Source organism: Leopardus geoffroyi, chromosome A1 (assembly GCF_018350155.1).
Source record: "Leopardus geoffroyi isolate Oge1 chromosome A1, O.geoffroyi_Oge1_pat1.0, whole genome shotgun sequence".
Taxonomy (NCBI): Eukaryota; Metazoa; Chordata; class Mammalia; order Carnivora; family Felidae; genus Leopardus; species Leopardus geoffroyi.
Genome location: NC_059326.1, coordinates 156,355,259 through 156,378,419, shown reverse-complemented (window position 1 = coordinate 156,378,419; position 23,161 = coordinate 156,355,259). Strand labels below are relative to the sequence as shown.

At 36.3% G+C, this 23,161-nt stretch overlaps 1 protein-coding gene across 4 annotated transcripts in view; it reads left to right on the top strand.

Moving 5' to 3' along the window:
- Nucleotides 1-23,161, top strand: part of KIAA0825 (KIAA0825 ortholog) — a 396,110-nt gene that overhangs the window by 94,018 nt on the left and 278,931 nt on the right. For all 4 annotated transcript variants that reach the window (XM_045498038.1, XM_045498057.1, XM_045498048.1 and 1 more), the window contains one exon: nt 14,818-14,979. In XM_045498038.1, coding sequence (XP_045353994.1) covers nt 14,818-14,979 — 162 coding nt within the window. The remainder of the gene's footprint in view (nt 1-14,817; nt 14,980-23,161) is intronic.

The window sequence follows — 23,161 nt, the reverse complement described above, 5'->3', positions numbered from 1 at the left end:
CGTGAGATCATAACCTGAGATGAAATCAAGAGTCAACGCTTAGCTGACTGAGCCACCCAGGCACCCCTTGTTATCATCATTTTAAACATATACATTATATGTTTAAACATATACATATACATAGCATTAAACTGAAAATGTGACTTGTCATATATTAATATGGTGTTCCTAAATACCTGTACATGACAAAGTGCTGCTTATTTGTTACTTTTGTCAATTTCTCATTGAATAATTTTGTCTTCAGAATCTTTCATATAATATTCTCTGGAAGTGCTATATTAACATTTTCCAATTTCAAAATAAGCAATAGTAATGAAATAAGACTAAGTTAAAATAATAGATGCATGTAGATTCTCTCTTTTTTATCCTCTTGACTCCAACCATCACTGTGTTGGAAGGGCTACCTGATGTAGGTCCTGCACTGATCCCCCCACTGGAGCTTGTGTATTTCCAGAGCTAAATAAATGCCTGCTCAGCTGGTCCCTGGGATGGTCCACAGGCACTCCAAATACAGCATGGATAAAACAGAACTCCTCTTCATTCCCCCTAATCCCTCTTCCTCTTCCCCAGCCCAAGTTAATGTCACTAGTAATCACTCAGGCAGAAACCGTGACTCATTTTCCCCTTCTGGCCACCTCCTCACCGTCAAAAGAATTACCAAGATTCTTTAATTTGCCGTGTCACCTAAATGTTTTCAAGTCTATCTACTCTCCCTTCTTGCCATCAAGGCCCGATTTCGGTCTTCATCATCTCTCATTTGGACTGTTAAAAAAAATCTTTTTTATTGGATTCCTTGCCCTTATTCTTGTATTTTCTGAAACATCTGACAAGCACATGCCACTCCCCGTTGAAGGCCCTTCACTGGCTCCTCATCACTGTCAGCATACAGCCCCAGCTCTTCAGCATTAGAAACCAAGCCTTCCTTGACCTAGCACCTGCGTTCTCCAGCCTCATCTCGTGCCTCTACACACCTCATATTTTTCACTCTCTGACAACATGAAACTGACAGCCCCGCTCATGCTGTGCTCTCTCTCACCTCCTTACCCTCTTCCCTTCCCTTCTTTGCCTAATTCCCATCAATCCTTTATGACAGCTCATGTGTCATTTCTTCCAGGAAGCTTTCTCCGAGCTAGAGCCCCTAATCCATACTCCCACAGCATCTCCGTATGCCTTTCTCAAAGCTCTTAGCATATTCTATTAAAATATCTAATTAGGGGTCTGTCTCCCCATATGGACTCTAAGCACCTCAAGGGCAAGTATTATTTATTTTCCTCAGCACCCTATCCACTGCCTAGCACACAACAGGAGTTCAGTGAATATATTTTTTTAACTGCATCGTTTTCTTGAAATAAATCAGTGTCTGGAGGTATAATGTAGGAGACAACTTATCAACTTACTAATTGAGCCTCTACAATATTTTTAAAATATTGTGCTAAGATGAATGGGGATTCCAAAAAGTATAAGACCCACACTTCCTATATAGATAGAGAAATAAAATGCGAATGTGAAAAGCTGCTGGAAGTTATGCAGACAAGCAGTTGCAGAGCTCTGAGAAAGTGATTCCAGCAGGTAGGGGTCCCTTCTGCTGTCCAGGGTGATGAAAATGACAGATGACATGGAACTGAATTGGTTGCAGGGTGAGGGAGATCTGGAGAAGCAGAAAGCGGGAAGAGTTGAGCGACAGTGTTCACTCCCTGGTGCTTTCCTATAATGCAGAGTAGGGGATGTATACAGAGTAGAGGGTTTGTTTGGAAGGCACAACAGTAAGAAGAACACCCAGGCCTGGTTTCTCATGTCTTCTGGCTTCTCCCATCTCAGCACTCAATCCCAAGACTTCCAACAAGATACTTTCTTCTGTTCCTACTCTCTATCACCCACTCACACCCCCCGCTCAACTCAGCAGTAGCTAATAATATTCCTTTGGAGAATAACTACTTTCCTTGAGGCAATATTTTCTGAAGTTTGAAATCAATTTAAAGTCCACTTTTATTTGGTGTCTTCAAGTACTTTCAAATCTAGGGCTAACACCTAGAGAAAGGGTGAGAAAGACTAACCCATCAAGCCGTATGTGAGGGAAAAAGCATATAATACCATATTAAATTAATTAGCAACTAATTTGTCTCTTTAAGTACATTAGGAATTCATAAAAGGGAGGTTTTACTGTGAGGGAGAGCAAGCTGGCAAAACTTCATGAAGAATATGGCCTTGAATTTGGTCTTGAAGGATGAGTAGCCCTTGTATAAGCAGATGGAAAGAGAAAGAGGTTCCCTTGCAGTTCAGCAGTACCAGCAGTAGGGGTTACTGTTTGAGACAGTGGAGAGTACTGTGACTGGCACATAAGAGATATATGTAACTGATGAAGTCATTAGCCAGGACTCTGAATGTGCAAGTGACAGCTTTGTTCTTCCATTCCTCATCTCTACTTCTTATACAAAAAAAAAAAAAAAAAAAAGCAGAGAGGGAGAGAGAGAGATGAGCATTTATTTAAAACTAACATGGCTGGGGCGCCTGGGTGGCGCAGTCGGTTAAGCGTCCGACTTCAGCCGGGTCACGATCTCGCGGTCCGTGAGTTCGAGCCCCGCGTCGGGCTCTGGGCTGATGGCTCAGAGCCTGGAGCCTGCTTCTGATTCTGTGTCTCCCTCTCTCTCTGCCCCTCCCCCGTTCATGCTCTGTCTCTCTCTGTCCCCAAAAAAATAAATAAACGTTGAAAAAAAATTTTTTTTTAAATAAATAAATAAAACTAACATGGTAGTTCACACAAGAGAAGAAAGAGCTAAACATTTAAACCTCTGGAAAGATAGGGATTGGAGGATTTCTGGAAACCTGAGCAGCTGAAACTTCGCTTTCTAGTGTATTGCATTATCTGTCGCCTGGGTTTCTCTCCACGAGGTGTTGTCAGACCAGTGGTGATTCCACTCAATAGAGTATGTGCACCCTAGGAGCTTCCTGCTTACGTCCCAACAGCTTCCCTTGTACTTCAGTTCAGAAAGTCTCAAGGAAAACCTCTGCTTGGCCAAGGGATCATCAGCTTGTTACCAGAAGGAGGAGAAAAGTGTTAGGCAGACAAAAACTAAGATGCCAAATAAATGGTGGACTGAATGAGTGATGAGATATGTAGCATGAGGAAAGGTTACAGGGTCTTGAAAAACAGTCATTGATGTCTCAATTATACATGGTCTTGTTAAAGTTTGTAGAGCAGCAAAGTAACTAGAGAGAGCCACTGAAGAAATAGAACTTGTCCAGTAATAGATAAGATTACCTGAATGGGGAGAAAGATACAAAGAAACCACCTAGAAGACCATTTTTATCTCACTGCCCCTTTTTAGCCCTGCTTTCTCCCTTTGTGTGTCAACTTATTCCTGACTGTTTCTCTCTTTCACATTCTTCCTACTTGTCCAGGGCTGAGGTTGTCCCTTTCTGCAAAGGGATAAAGAGTTAATATTTTAGGCTTTGCAGGTTGTACAGCCTGTGTCTCTACTACTCAACTCTGCACTGTGGCACAGGCCAGCCACAGACAATAAATAAGTGAATCAGTGTGGCTGTTTCAATGAAACTTTTTATTTATGGACACCGAAACTTGAATTTCATATAATTTTCACATATCATTAAATACTCTCCTTCTTTTGATTTTTCTCTCATCCATTTACAAAGGAAAAAAGCCAGCTTAGCTCACAGACCATACCAAGACAGGCTATGGGCCAAATTGTCCACAAACTATAATACAGTGTTCTCTGTTTGAGAACATTGCCTTCTAGTCTCCTACTGCCTTTCGCTTTTTCTGTCTACTCCTGCCTTTCTTTCTTCTTCTTCACACCCAGCTGCCAACAACCCTGTACCCAAAAATGCAATGCAAGTTGAATTCTACAACACTGTGTTTATTGAACAATTTCATTTTTTATTATGATACAAAAATCAAATACATCTAAGATTTGCTTGTATATCAAAAAACAAAGTCTAGTTGTTTAATTTTCATGTATTTGTATTCACTTTTTTTTTAATTAGAAAATGTTCCCAGGAAACAAACCCTAACAAGACAATAGAGCCCAGCATTGACCATTTATATCAAAATAGGATGACCATAGACTCCTGATAATTTCTTCAACTAGTTCTTTATCCTTGCATTTTTCTTCACTCTGAATTTTTCTTATATATTGAACCTAATGCTTTTCTTCCTGCCTGAACTTAAATAAAGGGGGATAAATTTATTCTGAAGAGACGGGCATGGCCACAGGAGCTGATGGTGATAGGTCTGAGGTATGACTCTTGTTAGTCACCCCTGTCTTGCTTTTAGAGAGCTTACTCTCTTCCTCTGGGATGGGTCACCATGAGTCGTATGCTACCTGGTACCTAGTGCATTATAGGCACAAGGGAAATCTTTGGTTGAATTAGCAAGGGAAACCCACTTAAAGGTAGTTTCTGTAGTTCGTAGGTCTTGAGGAAGACTGTAAAAGATGATATCTGCTGCCAAGTTTCTCCAAAGTCCTCTGTGAACTTTGAGGGAAATATGACCTTGCCTCTATGTCTGGATAACTATTTGTCAGGTGAGGGGGGCAGCTAAAAGTGTAAACTTAACCACAAAATTTGCTGTGTGAGGTGCCATCACACCTGGGAAATGGCATCCCAAAGTCTAGGACCTGCCCTAGTCTCAGTTAGAGTAACGAGCTCATGACTACAACTTCCTCGGTTGGTACAAGAGATTGCTCTTATCACCGTGGCTATCTCTTTCCATAGTAATTTTAACATACATTCATAAGCATTATAATTTGCCTCTCTGATAAAAAGTGTGAAGAGAACCTTAGTCTTTATTTTTTAGTATAAAAGAGGAAAAGTGTTCAATTTTGAAAGGTTAGAATTTAATTAGAAAATATATTAGGAGGCGCACAGACTCAGCAGGTGTCTTGACTTAAATCCATCTTTTTGATGATGGCATGATTTTTATCCCAGTGCTAAATTTTTTAAATTAGTTTCTAATATGTTATACTAAGAGTCGATAATGTAACATCTCTGTCATGGTATATTCCTTTAAAAATGAAATATCAATTCTCCAATACAATCTTAGACAATAGTAAAAATGAATTGTTAATTTAGTTTAAGGTTTTTCTATTGGTTAATTTTTGGTCATGATAATAGAAAGTAACACATATGGTGAGAGATATAATTAACTGAACTTTAGCAAAATTTGAGGCTAAGAAAGGGATATTAGGAAGATACTTCATTAATGATGTGCTATTAGCATACGGTACTTAGAATTTAAACCTCATTTCATTATACTAGAAAGGTCTTTTTATTAAGCTGTTCCCTGAGAAGGTCAGCATATCTAAGTATTTATAACTGGGAGTTAAACTAGCCTAAAACAAAGGCCAGCTGAGAAAAATATTCAGAAATTTGCCCCGGGTATGGTTCTCAATTTTGGCTGGATTCAAATGTAAGCCATTCTTAGATTAGCATCTTCGACTCCTGGTGGCCACATCAGGAGTCAGATATTCTCTCATGTTCTCAGCCAAAAAAACAAAATAAGAAAGGTAGAAAATAGGAGAGGGCTACAAGCATTATACCCTTGGCATATGAGCAAGAAGTCCGATCCCTTGTTAATGTAATACTGACAGCTTTTGCCAGAGAAGATGGAATGGAGTGTGGGAGAATTTGTTATCATTTAGGAGTACGTTTAGGTATCATCCAGTGGAGCCAGTGTTGGCTAGGGAATAATAAAGGGTAATAATAGAAGCAGTTTCTTTTCAGTTTTTCTCATTGACCCAGAAGAATAGCTTCAAGGTGACTCTATCCTCGTTAGTCGGCTAGGTGATTCTTGATACGAGAAGGAAAGGGATATTTGTTTGTTGTGTGGGCCCCTCCAAAGGGAACAGCAAACCTCTCTCTCATGTGGGAGCTTTTGGTGGGCTGTGAGGCTTTATTTTAAGTGCGGCAATTTCCTCTGTCCATATGTCTACCTGCCTTTAGATCATGAATACTGATCCTGTCAATGGATATAAAATTAAGTGTCACAACTACCTGGGCCCAGAACAGTCAGAGAAAAAAGATATCAAAAATGCAGATGAAGTATATACTAGCAACCCAGTTTTTTATAATAGAATGTTTCAGTTGTCATATACGATTATCTATGCAGTGGCCAGGTAGTGCTCATCTGTGTGTTTGTCTAAGTTCCTGAAAGGATGGAGTATTAGTTATTCCTCAGTTTATTCCCTCACCTTACCCAGGACCGATGTCACAGAAGTCAGGAGGATTAGCTGTCTTTGTAAATGTTGAGACCTTTATTTTATCACACGGAAAGTGTGAAAAGATTTTAAGGTAGAAGCTAGACTAGACTTATCCTTCTTGCAAGGGAAGTAGAATTTTTAGGGGCTATAGGTTCCCATAGTGGGAGGGATCTATGGGGCCTACTTCTCATAAAGTCAAGCACACCAAGGCAGAGGGCCTCAAGCTGATCAAGTAGAACCCTAAGGCCTTAAAGGATCTGGGAATCTTCCAAAGCTGTATGCAAAACATTATTTCTATGAACATGGGTGCCTAACTTAGATTCTAAAAAAGATGATGACCACACCCACACAAAATCAAAACCCCCATATGTGGGTTTGAAGAACCCACATAGCAGAGAAGCAGTGGAAGGTCTTGGAGTGGGCTCCCATGCAACTTTATGAGTGTTTAAGCTTAGAGATGGTTGAGTCCATTTAGTAACAGTAATAAGATCTCTGATATGTTTCTAGTTCTTTCTCCTGCGAACATTTCCTGTTCAAATTGGCATATAGTAATTAATGTGAAACTCATTTAATGTTAGTATTTTACTAAAGAACCATGTTTATGGCAGGGAGAAAAAGCTAAATAAAATGAGTTAAAAGCAGTTGGTTTTGTCTCTGATACTCAACAGTATGTATAATTCTGGTCATTCATTCATGTAGGCACTCTGATGAATAGTGGGAATGCAGTAATGGGGAAAAAGGATCTCTCCCTTGAGGAGATTAAAGTTTCAGGACACATCTCCCAAACTTATAATTACAATGTGACATAGTAAGTGCTAAAATGAAGGTATGTGTGAGGTAAAATAAGAAAGAGCATGTAGAAAAGGAAAGTAAGTTGGTGTAGGATCTGAGGGCAGGCTTCTAAAAGGAAATGATAATGATATCTATCATTTATACAGGACTTACTACCCCTCAGTTACTGCTCTGAGATGTTAACTCAGTTAAACCTCATGCACTGTTGAGTCATAGAAAGACTAAATAACTGTCCAAAGTCGCATGGCTAGGAGAGAGTAGTGTCAGGATTTGAACCCAGGCCATGTGGCTCATAATTCCACATGTTAGCTACTCCACTCTATTACCTCCTGTACTTCAGGTAGTGGTGCTATGAACAGTATTCCATATAATAAAACATGAGGGAAAAATGGAAGTGGGGAGAGACAGAGAGACTCAGAGGAGTCTAACTTCCAGTTTTTAAGAGTTTAATGTTTTCTGATTTCCAATTCAGATTCATTAACCTTTACAAGAAATTTTTTTAACTTTTTTTTTTTTTTTTTTTAAGTAGGCTTCCCACCCAGCGCAGAGCCCAGCATGGGGTTTCAACTGACAACTCTAACATCACATCATGGCCTGAGCTGAGAACTAGAGTCAGGCGCCTAACCTACTGAGCTACCTGGGCGCCCCTTTAAGATTTTATTTTTAAGTAATTTCTACACCCGTCATGGGGCTCGGACTTACAATCTGAGATCAAGAGTCACATGCTCCACCTACCGAACCAGCCATTTCCCCAGATTCATGAACTTGTATGAGGCTCAGCTTTCCCTATAATTCCTTCTCCATTGTCTCACCATAAAGAAGGGTCCTGATACTTATCTCTGGGGTGTCGAAATTTCCACACATTCAGCTTGTGTTGAGTGGCATTTTCACTTCACTTCAAAGATAAACACTTCACCCTTTCAATCACATATTCAGTCTCTCATCCATTTACTCAGTTCATTTTAAAGTTTTACCCTGTTTTGGGTGGTACATATGGAAGCTTCCTGACCAGATAAGAAATAATAAATTCAGTTTGAAAACTAAGGTGGAAATACTCCTTTCTTCGTTTTATTTCAAGTATTTTCTGGGGCACCTGGGTGGCTCAGTCAGTGAAGGCTCCGACTTCGGCTCAGGTCAAGATCTCCCATCGGGCTCTGTGCTGACAGCTCAGAGCACGGAGCCAGCTTCAGATTCTGCGTCTCCCTCTCTCCCTGCCTTTCCCCCACTCACACTCTGTCTCTAGCTCCTTCAAAAATACATAAACATTTAAAAAAATGTGTTCCTACTTGTATATATTTGAAAAATAACTAAAAGTTAAAAAAAAATAATGCCAAAGCAAAAGGGGAAAATAGCTTTAATTTCTTCTTTATGGTGACAAAAAGAAATGCCTGTAGGTTGTCCATGATTTTCCAGGTTCTTATTAGGCTAACATGACAAAGAAGATTCCTTACACACTTGGGGACATAGTGTGTGCATTCTTTCCTTCCCCTGCTGTGTGGCTCCATGGAGGCAGGCGCAGGCGCTCCGGGAGGCACAGTGCTCATTCAGACTTCTGGAATACGACAGTGTACTCCAAAGTCCCACCTGCTCTCAGGAAGTGACTTGGGTACTGGGAAAAGTACTGCTTATTATTTGTTCCCATGTGGTCCCTGCTGACTTCTTTTATAATATTGTTAAAAAGTTTTCTTTACTGAAATAAATATATTCCATTTGGATTATGCCATGAATTTCATCTGCAATAATGAGCCTTCCAGCAGCTTTTGTGTGTTACCTCTTTTTTACATCATTTGTCTGGTGGCACCAAGAATACGCCTCACTGAAAATGGATCCATTTACGGTCAATAATAGAGTGGCTAGTGTTCGTTTTTCTTGGGAAAACTAAAATGTGCTTCTTTTATCCTATTATACTGATCCACCAGCTTCAGATTATCTGATTTTCAAGCTTCTCATTTTCTCCTGTATCTTAATGCTATTATTAACAAGAATTCTGTTGCTAATGGTTTTGAAAAATAATATGTGTTCTTTCAGCAACTACCTGTACTTTTATGGTTTGTCTGATTTAGCTGGACTTTGATAATTAATCCAAATACTCCTTTGTTGTGGATCAAGTGTGAGGAGCCCTAATGTTTCTCAAGATTTGTTTTCAATTTCCTTAATTTTGCTATCAGAGAATGGAGTTAAGATTCTAACTATTAGTCACTAGGTGAAAAACCCTTGTAAGTGTAGAGTCTATAGTCTATATTCTTTATGAGTGATATATCCATATAATGTATATTATGATGCATATGTATATATATGTGTGTGTATATATATTTGAAGAGAGAAGAGGTTTTTTAATTTTAGAACAATATTTCTATGAATATCTGTGCATATTTTTTCGTGGTAAGATATTTTTCTTAAGTATACTCTTTTTTTTGTGTGTGTATAGTTGGCATACGATGTTACCTAAAGTATATTTAATTTATTTTTATTTTTATTTTTTTTTAGAGAGAGCGTGCGACCTAGGGAGAGGGGCAGAGGGAAGGAGGGAGGGAGAGAGAGAGAGAGAGACAGAGAGAGAGAGAGACAGAGAGAGAGAAAGTCCAAAGCAGGCTCCAAGCTCAGTGTGTAGCCCAACGCAGGGCTCAATCCCACAACCCTGAGAGCATGACTTGAGCTGAAACCAAGAGTCAGACATTCAACCAACTGAGCCACCCAGGCACCCCTAATTTTATTTTTGTTAACACATACAAAAAATCCTATTTTAGAGTCAGTTTTATCAATATGCTCTATCAGGTTCCCAGCTCATAATTGAGTTTATATATATTTTTTGCACACATTTTCTATTTTAGAAATAATCTTCAAATTTCTTTTGTCTAACTAAATACTAAAAAAAAGTGTATATAATACTGTATTTATTTATGCATGTGTTTGTTTATTTATCTATTTATTTATTGACCCAATCTATAGTCATTGTTTTGAAGAATGCATTTCAGGAAGAGGTATAAAATCTTTCTTTGTTCTGAGACAAACCTACCTACTTCTAGGACCTGTGGAATTTCATACATTTTTTTTTAACCAATTTTTTTGTTTGTTTGTTTGTTTTGTTTTGTTTTGTTTTGTTTTGTTTTGTTTTTAGTGCCCACTTTGTGTAAGAAATTATGCTGTGTTCTTGAAATATTATGATGAATACACTGGAAATAATCTTGGGCCTCATGGAAATCATTTCACATTTGTGATGAATGTGCCTATAAAACCACAACTATTCTTTGGGTGTTTTTCTAGGAGCAGTTCTTTTGCCCAGAGCAGATGTGTAAGATATGCTTTTAGAAATTTCCTACTATTGTTCTATATTTCCTCCAGAAATTTTTAAAAAATCAGAAATCAGAAAAAAGGGAACATTTCTCTTTTAAGTCATTGTTTTACACAATAGCACCTCTTTGGTTGACTTTCTAAGACCCAAATCCCCAGATTTTCTGATATCCAGAGAGTAGTTTTCTACCATAACAGTTTTTAACTAGAATTCATGGACTCCTCAGGCAGTGGTCTCAAACTCCAATAGGTGGAAAACTCAATTGAGACACTTGTTTAACAGGCATCTGGTGATGGCCAAGGAATATATATGCATTTTTAACAATTCAGGAGGTCCTGGACCACAGTGCCCTGTGAGAGCCATAATGGACTTCAGGTGGTTCTGTTTAAGCCCTGAAACAATGACTACATAGATTTTTTTCTTTTTTCTTTTTTTTTTTTTTTTCAATGAGAGGGTCCATAGGGATTTAGGAGACTTTGATTAGTTTCTCAAAGGGGTCTGCAGAATACTATGATGCTATGAGGAGCAGTAGTTTACAAATGGAAGCAAATACTGGTAAAATTAGTCACAAAGCCAGCAACAAGAACCCTCTGCTAAAGGTCTAACAATTGGAGGAAAGACTACAAGTCAGATATAAATACTCAAGTAGTTCTGTAATCTAAACCAGTGTGCCCTATACAACACTGCTGTTTGAGAACATCCCAAAAGTTAATAGATTTGTTGGTAAACTGGTGTCTCAAAAAAGTTTGAGAAACATTGTTTTTTTTTAAATTTACATTATTATAAAAGTAAATAGATTTTAATATGCTAATTTGCATTGCGGGTCTCTTTAAGTAGCATTTAGTATGTAGTGATTTCTAAACCTATTTGATCATAGAATCCTTGTAGAATGAGGTTTGAGAAATGCCCTTTGATGAGGGACAGATATTCATCTTTCAGTGGAGCATATAAAAAACTTTTATCATAACTCTGTCATGAATAAAAATTTTAATTGTGTTCTAAATACTAAATAATAAAGCAGGGAATCATATTTTAGAAAAATTTTTATTAAAATAATATGGGGGAGGGGGGAAAAACCCTCAACATGGACTTATTCATTGTTAGTTAATGGTAAATCAAAGTCTTACCCTAAGATGGAAATGTAACCTTTGTTTATAATATTATTAGGATTTAGAAGAATTTTATATTTTTTAAGAATCATAGAACTCATCCTATAATAAACTGACAATCATTATTTCAGGTATTTTATAGCAGTGATTGGTGGACAGCTAAACATATTTGCCTGTGGATAAGCCTGTATGCCCAAAGTTTCTTGAAAGAAGACAGTCATATAATGTTTAGGAAAAAAAATAGATAAAAGGCCAGATTAGTTTAGCAGGGAAGATGAATTGATTGTATTCAGGTAAGATTTCCTGGGGAGGTGAGTTGGAGGAGAGGACAAACAGAATGGTGAAAGAAAGAGGAAAAAAAGATTAATTGACTGAAAGCAAAAGTAAAAGGGGAAACCCTTTCCTAATTTTGTTGACAGTGAAGAGTCTGAGACACAGAAAAATAGATATGTGTAGGCAAATAGAAATTATGAGCTAAGATGTGATGAGTAGAACTCTAGTCCTGGGAGATATTGTAGGGAGAATAAGACAAGTTTGGGCTATGCTAGTCCATCCTTTGTGTTTAATTTTGCTTTAAATGGACTTCCACAAAATGAATTTATCACAGAATTATTTTTCCATAAATTAAGAACCTTCACAATAGCCCTTGGGAGAACACTGAGCTAATAGTAATAGGAAATAAGGACTACTAATTAATGGACCTCTACCATAATCATTGCTTCTTGGGGACAAAAATGATTAGATTTAGGTCACACATATTTTTCTGTCCTCTTTCACTATGAAGTTGTAAAGATGCATTGAATTGAAAAGCCTTTAGCACTCAATATTGTTAAATTTCTGCAATACAAGATTATTCTAAATCCAGATCATGAAGGTAAGACCTCTTCATATGGAATCCTCAGGCCCTACATAATTTTTTTTCATGTTTATTTATTTTTGAGAGAGAGAGAGAGAGAGAGGGAGGGAGATAACCAAGCAGGGGAGGGGCAGAGAGACAGGGAGACATAGAATCCAAAGCAGGCTCCAGGCTCTGAGCTGTCAGCACAGAGCCTGACCCAGGGCTTGAACCCATGAATCATGAAATCATGACCTGAGCCAAAGTCAGACGATTAGCCAACTGAGCCTCCCAGGTGCCCCAACCTTACATAATTTTTAAACAAGTAGCACTGTTAGGTTAGAGGGTTTTGACCCTCAAAGATGTTTTCGGAAGGTGTGTGTTTCTTTGCTTACTTTATAAACACAATACTTGTAATGAGAATGGAGCTACACAAAGCCTTCTTATTTTTCTAGCTAAACTATTAAAGAATGAAGAAGAATTCTTCAAGTCTGAAAATTTGGCTTATATTTAGTTCCAAAGGAACACCTTTAAGATTTAGAAGGTTAAACCAGACCCTTCAACCACATGAGCAAAGCCCAAAAGAAATCAAACAGGCAAAATGAGAGTCAAGCAACAGCTAAATGATTCACAGTATGTTTATTCTCTTTTCTTTTCATTTTTGGGTCATGATTTTCATGGTAGAATCTTAGTTATATGCTGATTGTCCATGTTTATGTTCTCTGGCATGCCTGTGGGTGAATGACAGGTGTGAGCAGGGCTGTTTAGAGGTAGACTTTAATGTATGTGGGCCTAATATCAAATTAGAGATGAAATAGTTTTTGTAGGCACTTGTGGGTTTTTTTTGGTTTTTTTTTAAAGCCTTGTTTTACGCTTCAAGAACAGGATTAAATTCCACTGTTTAAGTTGGCTGACAGGGTCTCTCTCAAATTATCCGCAGAGGTACCATGACATTTTTGGTCCTCAGTGAAAACCTCTATCATACGGTTACAAGTCTGATGCCAGCGTTTTAAAATGTAACTGAAATGAAGTGGATTACCCATTAAATTGTCACACGTTTGGAACCCTCCTTTTAGATCCATGTGATGAAGGTAAACTTTTTCACATGGAATCACCAGGCCTTACATTATTTCTAAGAGACTTTCCACGTGTTTTCTCACCAAAGGGATTGTATGCTTACCTTACAAGAGTGCAGATTTTTCAATTTGTTATTAAGCCTCAAGATAGTTCTTAAATGCCATGTATGTTTTAAGAAGTGACATTAATAAAGAATTCTTTAAATCTTTGAAAACTTGGTCCACAGTGTCATTTGGTGAGGTTAGTTCTATTCTCCATATGCTTGAAGTTTAAGATATTTTTCTGTATTCAGATGGTAGTGTGATGTAATTACAAAAGAAGAAAACACTAATTATAAAAGGGAAAAATCAATCTTTATTTATTTTAAGTTGTTTTGTTCTTATGAAAGCAATAGATATCACAATTACTTAGACTGAAGTTATTTTTAAACATGATTTCATGAATTATGTAGTCTAGATTTAACAATTAGGTTGCTTCTTTTTAATGATATAGGAGGAATCCTTCTAAGGTCTTGAAAACTCCTTTTGTCTTGTCACTTTTTCTTTTAAATTAAATTTTTATTTTAATTTCATACTTACAAAAATTATCCAGATTCATCAAATGTTAATAATTTACCACATTTCTACCTTTGCATTCACTGTCTCTGAAAACTTTTTTTTTCCTGAACTGAGAATAAATTACAGATATTTGTCCTTGTATACTTCACTATATTTCTTAAAAACAAGGGCATTCTCTTTCATAATCACAGTATAGTTATCCATATCAGAAAATTAACAATCATGAAATAAGAGCATCAGATTGTAGACCTTACTCACATTTTACCAAATTATCCCAATAATGTTCTTTGTAAAAAAAATAAAATAAAGTAAAATAAAACACTGATCATGTATTGATTTCTGTTGTCATGTCTTTTTAAACTCCTTTTGACTAGAACGTTTCCTAGTCTCTGTGTTTCATGACATACCACTTTTAAAGAATACAGACCAGCTGTTTCTACACTTTCTGTCAATTTGGGTTTGTGATGTTCCCTTGTGACTAGATTCAAGTTGTGACAGACTTAAAAAAATAAAATTGTATATGATTTTACAACAACAAATCACCTTCCTGTTTATAACTCTGAGAATCAATATAATTATTTAGTTGTCATAGTTGTATCAAACAGAATACTCATCCCCAGTTTCCCTAAAGAAAAGACTCTTTTAGGAGATTTTATATGCATTTTTTTTTTAATTATTAGAGAGAGAGAACACAAACGTGAAGGTGGCAGTGGGAGAGACAGAATCTTAAAAGATAAGTGCAGAGCCCAATGCAAGGCAATGCAAGAGTTGGACGTTCAACTGACTGAGCCACCTAGGCGCCCCTATATTCATTTCTTAATAACAAACTTGGTTTACTTATTGAACTTGTTAGTTTTGATGGTTTATGGAAGCACATAGATTGTTTCAGTATTTACTGAGAAAACAAATAAAATGTACAAATAGATCTTCTCTTTCACAGTTACACCCGAATGTTCACAGAAAGGAAGAAACTTTTTCCTCTCCATAAATGAACTCAAATTCTTAGCACAGCTCGTAAAATCCTTTTTGAAGCTGGAAGAAAATGTTGATGAATTATTGGAAGAAATATTTATATCACTCAAGACACCCAGAAATCCTTCAGGTAACATGCTCCTTTGTTTAAATTTGTAAATCAACTCTTCTCTCTGTTTTCACTTCCTGCCACTAAATCTATACCATTACTTGAAAAAAAAATGCATGATAGAATTCTTTAAATAAATATTAAATATAATACACACCATAGAATTATATTTTCATCCTTTATACGTGGCAAACTCCATAATTCTAATTAACAAGCATTGGAGGTCAATTCTGGATAATGATCTTTAGATAAAATCAGATTTTTGTTTTTTTTTTTAATTCAGAGAAACACAGCCTAGCCTATGGAAAAAACAAGCCTATGGAAAAAACAAGTGGATGATGTAGTATCTCCTCTTCTGCTACTAGCTGCCAGATGACTTTAGGCAAGATAGTTCATTTTTTTAGACCTCTGTTTTCTCATCTTCAAAATGATGGTGTAGGACTAAACTAACTTTCTCTATCTCTCTCTCTCTCTCTCTCTCTCTCTCTCTCTCTCTTTTGTTACTACTACATGCTTCAGATCTCATTATGTTATGTAGGGTTGTGGGAATTCAATGATTTAGTGTTACGTATTTAAAAGAATGTCTAGTAGGTCACAATCAGTAAATGAGAGCTGTTATAAAAGTAATAATAATTATATAATGTTTTAAGTTTAGTCTTCACAAAATCCTTTCGAGGCAAACTGTGCCACGTATGTTGAAATAATGTTTCTAGATTTCAAAATCTAGATAGTTAAAATATGTTCCCTGTGTTCCTATCTGTACTTCCAAATATTTTCATCTGTATCAGAATAAACCATACAAAGTTCTCTTTTGCACGATACCATATATCATGTTAAGGACAATTAATAGAGCTTGTGGCTGCGTTTGCAAAATGACGTGAGAAAACCAAATGATTAACAATCAATCAGAAGATTTCAAAACCCAATTTCTTAGTAAGAAATTACATATACTTTAATATGTTTACTTTTCCATTTCTTTAGTTAATTTGCCTGGGTGAATAATATTGGGAAAGTTATAGGGTCTAAGTTTCTTTCGATTTAAGCATAGCTTATACTTCTATGTGTCAGATTACATTTAAGTAGCACTGTGAAATTATAAAGTAAAGTAGATCATTTTTTCAAGTTTGGAGATAATTTGAAGAAAAATGGAGGTGGATTTCAGGTTTCTAAAAGCTATTAAAAAGTCTAATAGGAAAATAATAAAAATATAAAGACAGAAAATATGAAAATTAAAAGACAGAATGGAAAAGTAGATTTAATTAGGAGATAATATGAACTCTAGCGGGTCTTCTAGATTTAACTGACTGGGTCAGAGAAAGATCTGATAGATAAATATGACATCCTAATCTTTTAGTGACAAGTTGGTGCCTCAAGCAGTTGACAGTTGATGTTGGTACTCATCCACCATGGTTGGCTATGATTTTGCATCTCTCATCCACATCTCTAGCAGATCTTTTCTGAAGTGTGAATCAAGAAATAGAGTGGACTCCAACACATATAGCCTCTTACCTCTTTGGACTCATATTGGTCCAACACTAGGCTCTAGAGAAATTAGGTGGATTTTAAGAACTTTATTCCTTTAAAGAGCAGCATAAATTCAAAATCAGAATTGTCTTAGAGAAGTATTATGAAGATACAAAACTTAATGGCTAATGATTGAGGCAGAGGTTTGACATACTAATTTCAGAATAAAAGGAGAAAAGGAAAAGCTGGTCCAACTTATTTAGATTAAGACCAAGAAATGTTGAGACTTGCAAACGCTATATATTTGAGAGAAATAGTTATCATTAAAGAATAAAATCAACAGAGAAAATATATAATTATGCTACATATAATGCCTTACCCAAATTTGTCATATAAGCAGCATGGCAGATAAAAGTAACTCAAGTTCACATTAATAAGAATGCATTATAGAAACACAGTTGTGGGTTATTGAACGTAGTATGTGGAAGGTATTTTGAAGGACAGGTATAAGAAATATCTTAAGTACTAGACTATCCCCTTGTGATATATGCGTTCTTCATTGTTGAAATTCATGTTTTTTAAAACAAAGCTAAGATTGATTTAATCTGACATAACTTTATATAAATGGCTCCCTGAAAAGAGTGATCTTGAGGGAAATTGTCAAGAAAAACTTAAATGTTTTATTCAGTACAGCCAAGTTAATCAATTCTTATCAAAAGCATAGTTTTTTTTTTTAATCAGGAAGGAAAAGATTCCTTGAAATGGATGATTAAAGAAACCAAATGCATCTTAAGTTATCCTGATAGTTAATGTTTTGCTTGGAAATCTTGTGTGGGAGGGAATAGCGAAAAAAAAAAAAAAAAAAGATCAAGTCATTTGGTTTCCTGTGTATTTCTTTTGATTGGAGCATATTTTGCTAATAAAGATCTTGGAAAGAGTTGCCTACTATGTCCATGTAACCAAAACAATGTGATGAAAGTGAGGGTTTCTTTTTTTTTTTCTTATTGTCCAGATGTTTTAAAAATATCCAGGTGCTTAACATCACACAGAGAAAATATAAAGATGATTAAATATTTTACTTTTTACTTTGATGTTTACCATTATATCGTCAATTTAGCTAAATTGGCCATGCTCTTAGTAATTTGAATATGATACAATAGATTTTGTAGAGACATAAGCATTTTCAGAGAAAAAAAAGATATTTAGTTATTATATTTATTTGGTTTTTTGTTTCGTTTTGTTTTTTCGTCACGACTTGATGGTTTTCTGTTTTGGTCATTTCAGTAAATGATAGCACATTATTTGACTGTAATGGTGCCTTACTGTATTTCTTTTAGTTGATCATGTCTTCTGGAGTGGCCTCAGGTTTGATTTATGGGGCACTTCTAATGCTCCTTTGGAATAAAGTTGTTCTTCGGGCAGTTCCTCAAATTTTCCAAAGGTGGCATCTGAGATTTATCTAAACCAGGAGGTTTCTTGGCCCTCATTTTTCTTTAGCCCCAGCAATGACAAAGAGCAATGGCTGCTTCAATTGGATGTAAGAAGAACACTTAGGGTTTGTCTCAGAAGAATCAAAGATTTCAGATCTTCTGAAAGATTGTTTGTACTCTTAGGGGGTCTTAAGAGGGGTCAAATGGCTTCTAAGAGTTCCTTAGCTAGATGGTTAAGGGATTGTATTAGGGAGGCGTATGTAGTTAAGGTAAAGAGGCTCCTAGGGTTTGTAAAGCTCATTACACTAGGACTTTAGCTGTTTCTTGGGCAGAGAGGTCGAAGGCTTCCACATTGGAAATTTGCAAGGTGGCCACCTGGGCTTCTCTTCATACTTTTTCATAGTATTATCTCTTGGATGTAGTCTCTTCCACAGATTCAGCTTTTGGTGGGAGGTTGCTTGTGAGCCAGAAAAGAACAGTGAAGAAAAGAAAGACTTGTAGTTCCCACTTAGAGCTGCCAACAAGGCAAGTTGCTTTGTAGTGCACACAATGGGAGCCTATGAAGACCAATTTGGGTGTGAAAGTGGATGTCACAGGGAAGTACTGCCAACCTCTACTCTCTATGAAAGAAAGCGACAGTGTGGAAACTAACCAGAAATGTAAAATGAACCACAGCGAACTCTTTAGGGAGAGACTGTTACGCAGCTGGCATTCCTGTGACCCTCTGCACTCTACTGAGGTCCTTAATCTGGGCATCCTCTTAAGGAAACCAGTGTTGACTGTATATAAATAACTATGTTTTAGAGTGATGAGCCAAAAATGATCTACTTTTCTAGACAATGCTAGTAAGTGAATAGAATTTTCAATGTATATTTAAATAGGTAAAATACTTTGCACATGTTCACAGAGCTCATAAAGTTTGACAGTGCCAAATTTTGATGTTGACCATTTGGAATTTCAAGTGAATGCAAAGGTGCCATAATTCACTAAAACCGTAAGATATCTTATTAGTCTAGAATCGGTCCTACTAATACTGCCTTAAAATGATACCCTCTGCTCTTTATATAGGATTAGGTTTAAAAAAATTTTTTTTTAATTTTGGGGGGAAAGATTGTATCCTAAAAGTTAGCATAACAGCTTCATAATTCATTTTCTGTCTTACTGTAGAATTGCTTACCAGCAACAGAAGTCTTGGGAAGCTTAGCTTTTTTTATTCATCTTGAAAATAGGCAAATGGTTTGTATAAACATCAAGACATATTACTTTGAGTGAATAAGCATAATGTATTTGGAAGTGAAAAGACAAATATAAGATAATTAACTTTTTTTGTAAGTCTTAAATGATAGCTGCACAATGGCAGATAGTTATCTCCAGAAATAGATCTGCAAAGCTTGTACTTTGAACTAGTGTTATTTTTCCAGAGTAAGTATCTTTTTAAATTAGCTGGCTTTATGAGCTATCTGTAGAAAAGTAAGGTGACATTAAGAATCTAAGCATTGTCCCTTCACGTCATTAACAATTTTATCTTTATTATGTCTTCTTCTTTAAAATTTGTTTTGAATAGTAGTCCATGCATATTGGAAAACTTTTAAGAAGACAAAAGAGTAGACTGTAAATGAAGTCTTTTTCCACTCTACTTGTGTAGTTTTCCTTTTTAGGGACAACTACTATTCACCAAGTTAAAATAACACGGAATCTTGTCATACGATGCAGAGCTGCTTTTTTATTAACAGTTATATAGAAAGACCTCATTCTTTCTAATAGCTGAATAATTTTCCATTGGTGCATGTACCATAATTTCACCAGTTCCTAACTGATGAGCATGTAGGGTTCTTTTTTCCTCTCCGTTTGCTACCACAAACAATGACACAACAGATTTCCTTGAAACTATGTCTTATATGAGCACCTATGTATCTGGCAGTATACTTCTGAAGTGAAATTGCCAAGTAAAAAGTTATGGTAGTTAAGAGGATAAGAAGACAAGCCATAGACTGAGAAAAATGTTTGCAAAACACATCTCTGGTAAAGGACTTGTATCTTAAATATGCAAAGAACTCTTAAAATTCAACAAGAAAACAACAACAACCAAAAAAAACAAAAAACAAAAAACCTCAATTTAAAAAAAGGGCAAACGATCTGAACAGACTCCTTACCAAATAAGATATACAGATGGGAAATAAGCATATGAAAACATGCCCAGCATCATATGTCATCAGGGAAATGGAAAGTGAAACAAAGAGATACCACTACATACTTATTAGAATGGCTAAAATCTAAAACACTAACACCACCAAAGTCTTACAAAGACGTGAAGCCACAGGAACTCTCGCTCACTGCTGATAAGAATGTAAAATAGTATAGCCTCTTTAGAAGATGATTTCATTGTATCTTATAAAGCTAAACACTGTCTTATATGACCCAGTAATCACATTCCCAGGTATTTATGCAAATGAATTAAAAACTTATGTTCACATAAAAACCATCATGTGTGTGTTTTTAGCAGCTTTATTCATAACTGCCAAACCTTGGAAGTAACCAAGATGTCCTTTAGTAGGTGAATGCATAAACAAATTGTGGTGCATCCAGAAAATGAAATATTATTCAATGATAAAAACAAATGAGATATCAAGCCACAAAAATACATGGAGGACTCTTAAATGCATACTGCTAAATGAGAGAAGCCAATCTGAAAAGACTACATACTATATGATTCCGATTTAATGAACTTCTGGAAAAAACAAAAGTATAGAGATGGTAAAGAGCAGTGGTTTTCAAGGCAAGGGAAGAGAAGGACAGCGGTGACTAGATGGAGCACAGGAGACTCCTGGAACAGTGAAATTATTCTATATGATAGAGTAATGGTGGACACATACCATTATGCATTTTCAACCCATAGAATACACAACACAAAGAATGAATCCTTAATTTCAAAATAGATTAAAGATGTAAATGTGAGACCTGAAACTATAAAAATCCTAGAAGAGAGCACAGGCAGTAATTTCTCTGACATCATCTGTAGCAACATTTTTCTAGATATGTCTCCAAAGGCAAGAGATATAAAAGCAAAAATAAACCATTGGGACTATATCAAAATAAAAACTTCTGCACAGCAAAGGAAACAATTAACAAAACTAAAAGACATTCTACAGAATGGGAGAAGATATTTGCAAATGGCATATCAGAGAAGGAGTTAATATCCAAAATATATAAAGAACTTATCAAACTCAACACCCAGAAAGCAATCCAATTAAAAAAATGGACAGAGACATGAACAGACATTTCTCCAAAGAAGACATCAAGATGGCCAACAGACACGTGAAAAGATGCTCAACATCCTTCATCATCAGGGAAATGCAAACCAAAATTTATTGAGATACCACCTCGCACCTGTCAGAATGGCTAAAATTTAAAACACAATAAACAAAAAGTTTTGGTGAGGATGTGGAGAAAAAGGAACCCTCCTGCACTGTTGGTGGGAATGCATACTGGTGTGGTCACTGTCGAAAACAGTATGGAGTTTCCTCAAAAAGTTAAAAATAGAATTACTCTACAATTCAGGAATCACATTACTGGGAACTCACCGCCCCCAAAATACAAAAACGTTAATTCAAAGGGATATACGCACTCCTATGTTTATAGCAGCATTATCTACAATAGCCAAATTATGGAAGCAACCCAGGTGTCCATTGACTGATGACTGGATGAAGAAGATGTGTGTGTGCGTGTGTGTGTGTGTGTGTTTAAGTGTATGTACACACACACACACACACACACACAAATGGAATATTATTCAGCCATCAAAAAGAATGAAATCATGTCATTTGCAACAATGTAGATGGAGCTAAGAATGTATTATGCTAAACGAAATAAGTCAATCAGAGAAAGACCAATATGATTTCATTCATATGTGGAATTTAAGAAACAAAAGAGATGAACATGTGGGAAAGGCGTGATAATGAGAAGAAAGGGAAACAAATCACAAGAGACTCCTAATGATAGAGAACAAACTGAGGCTTAATGTAGGGGAAGGGAGTGGAGGGACAGGCTAAATGGATGATGGGCATTAAGGAGGACACTTGTGATAAGCCCTGGGTGTTGTATGTAATTATGAATTAATTCTACTTCTGAAACCAATATTGCACTCTATATTAACTAAAATTTGAATTTAAAAGTATGCTTGGGCTATTAATTTTTTTTTTTAAAAAAGAAACAAACAAAAAATAACAAGCAAAGGAAAAAAAGAGAGAGGGAAACCAAGAAATAGACTCTTAACTATAGAGAACAAACTGATGGCTACCAGAGGGGAGGTACGAGGGGGATAAGTGAAATAGATGATGGGGATTAAGGAATGGCCTTATCCTGATGAGGCTTGGTGACATATGGAATTGTTGAGTCACTATATTGTACACCTGAAACTAATATAACACTGTATGTTAACTATACCTGAATTAAAAACTTAATTAAAAAAAGAATGAATCCTAATGTAAACTATAGACTTTACTTAATATTAATAAATACTGGTTCCTCAATTGTAAAAAAATATACCACACCAATGCAAGGTGTTAACATTAGGGCAAACTGAGGGCAGAGAGAAAGAGAATATATGGGAAACTCTGTACTTTCTGCTCAACTTTTCTGTAAGTCTAAAACTGCTCTAAAAAAAAAAAGTCTAGGGGCGCCTGGGTGGCGCAGTCGGTTAAGCGTCCGACTTCAGCCAGGTCACGATCTCGCCGTCCGTGAGTTCGAGCCCCGCGTCGGGCTCTGGGCTGATGGCTCAGAGCCTGGAGCCTGTTTCAGATTCTGTGTCTCCCTCTCTCTCTGCCCCTCCCCCGTTCATGCTCTGTCTCTCTCTGTTCCAAAAATAAATAAACGTTGAAAAAAAAATTAAAAAAAAAAAAGTCTACTAATAAAAAATATATAGTATGGACATTTTGAAAAAGAGTGCTAAGTCAGTTTGTCCTATCCATTTTGACTGCTAATGGTATTTTTGTTATGCAGAATTATTTTATGGCTTTTGCATTTAGTGTCCTTTTGAAAAATCTTCTCTACACAGATCTTTTGAAAAAGTATTCCATATTTTAATACCTCGTAGTTTCATTTTTCTTTACTTAAAGATCTTTCATGGGGCTACTGGGTGGCTTATTTGGTTAAGTGTCTGACTCTTGGTTTCAACTCAGGTCATGATCTCACAGTTGTGTGAGTTTGAGCCCCACATCCAGCTCCTCACTGACAGCGCAGAGCCTGCTTGGGATTCTCTGTCTCCTCTCTCTGCCCCTCTCCCACTCATGCTGTCTCTGTCTCTCTCTAAA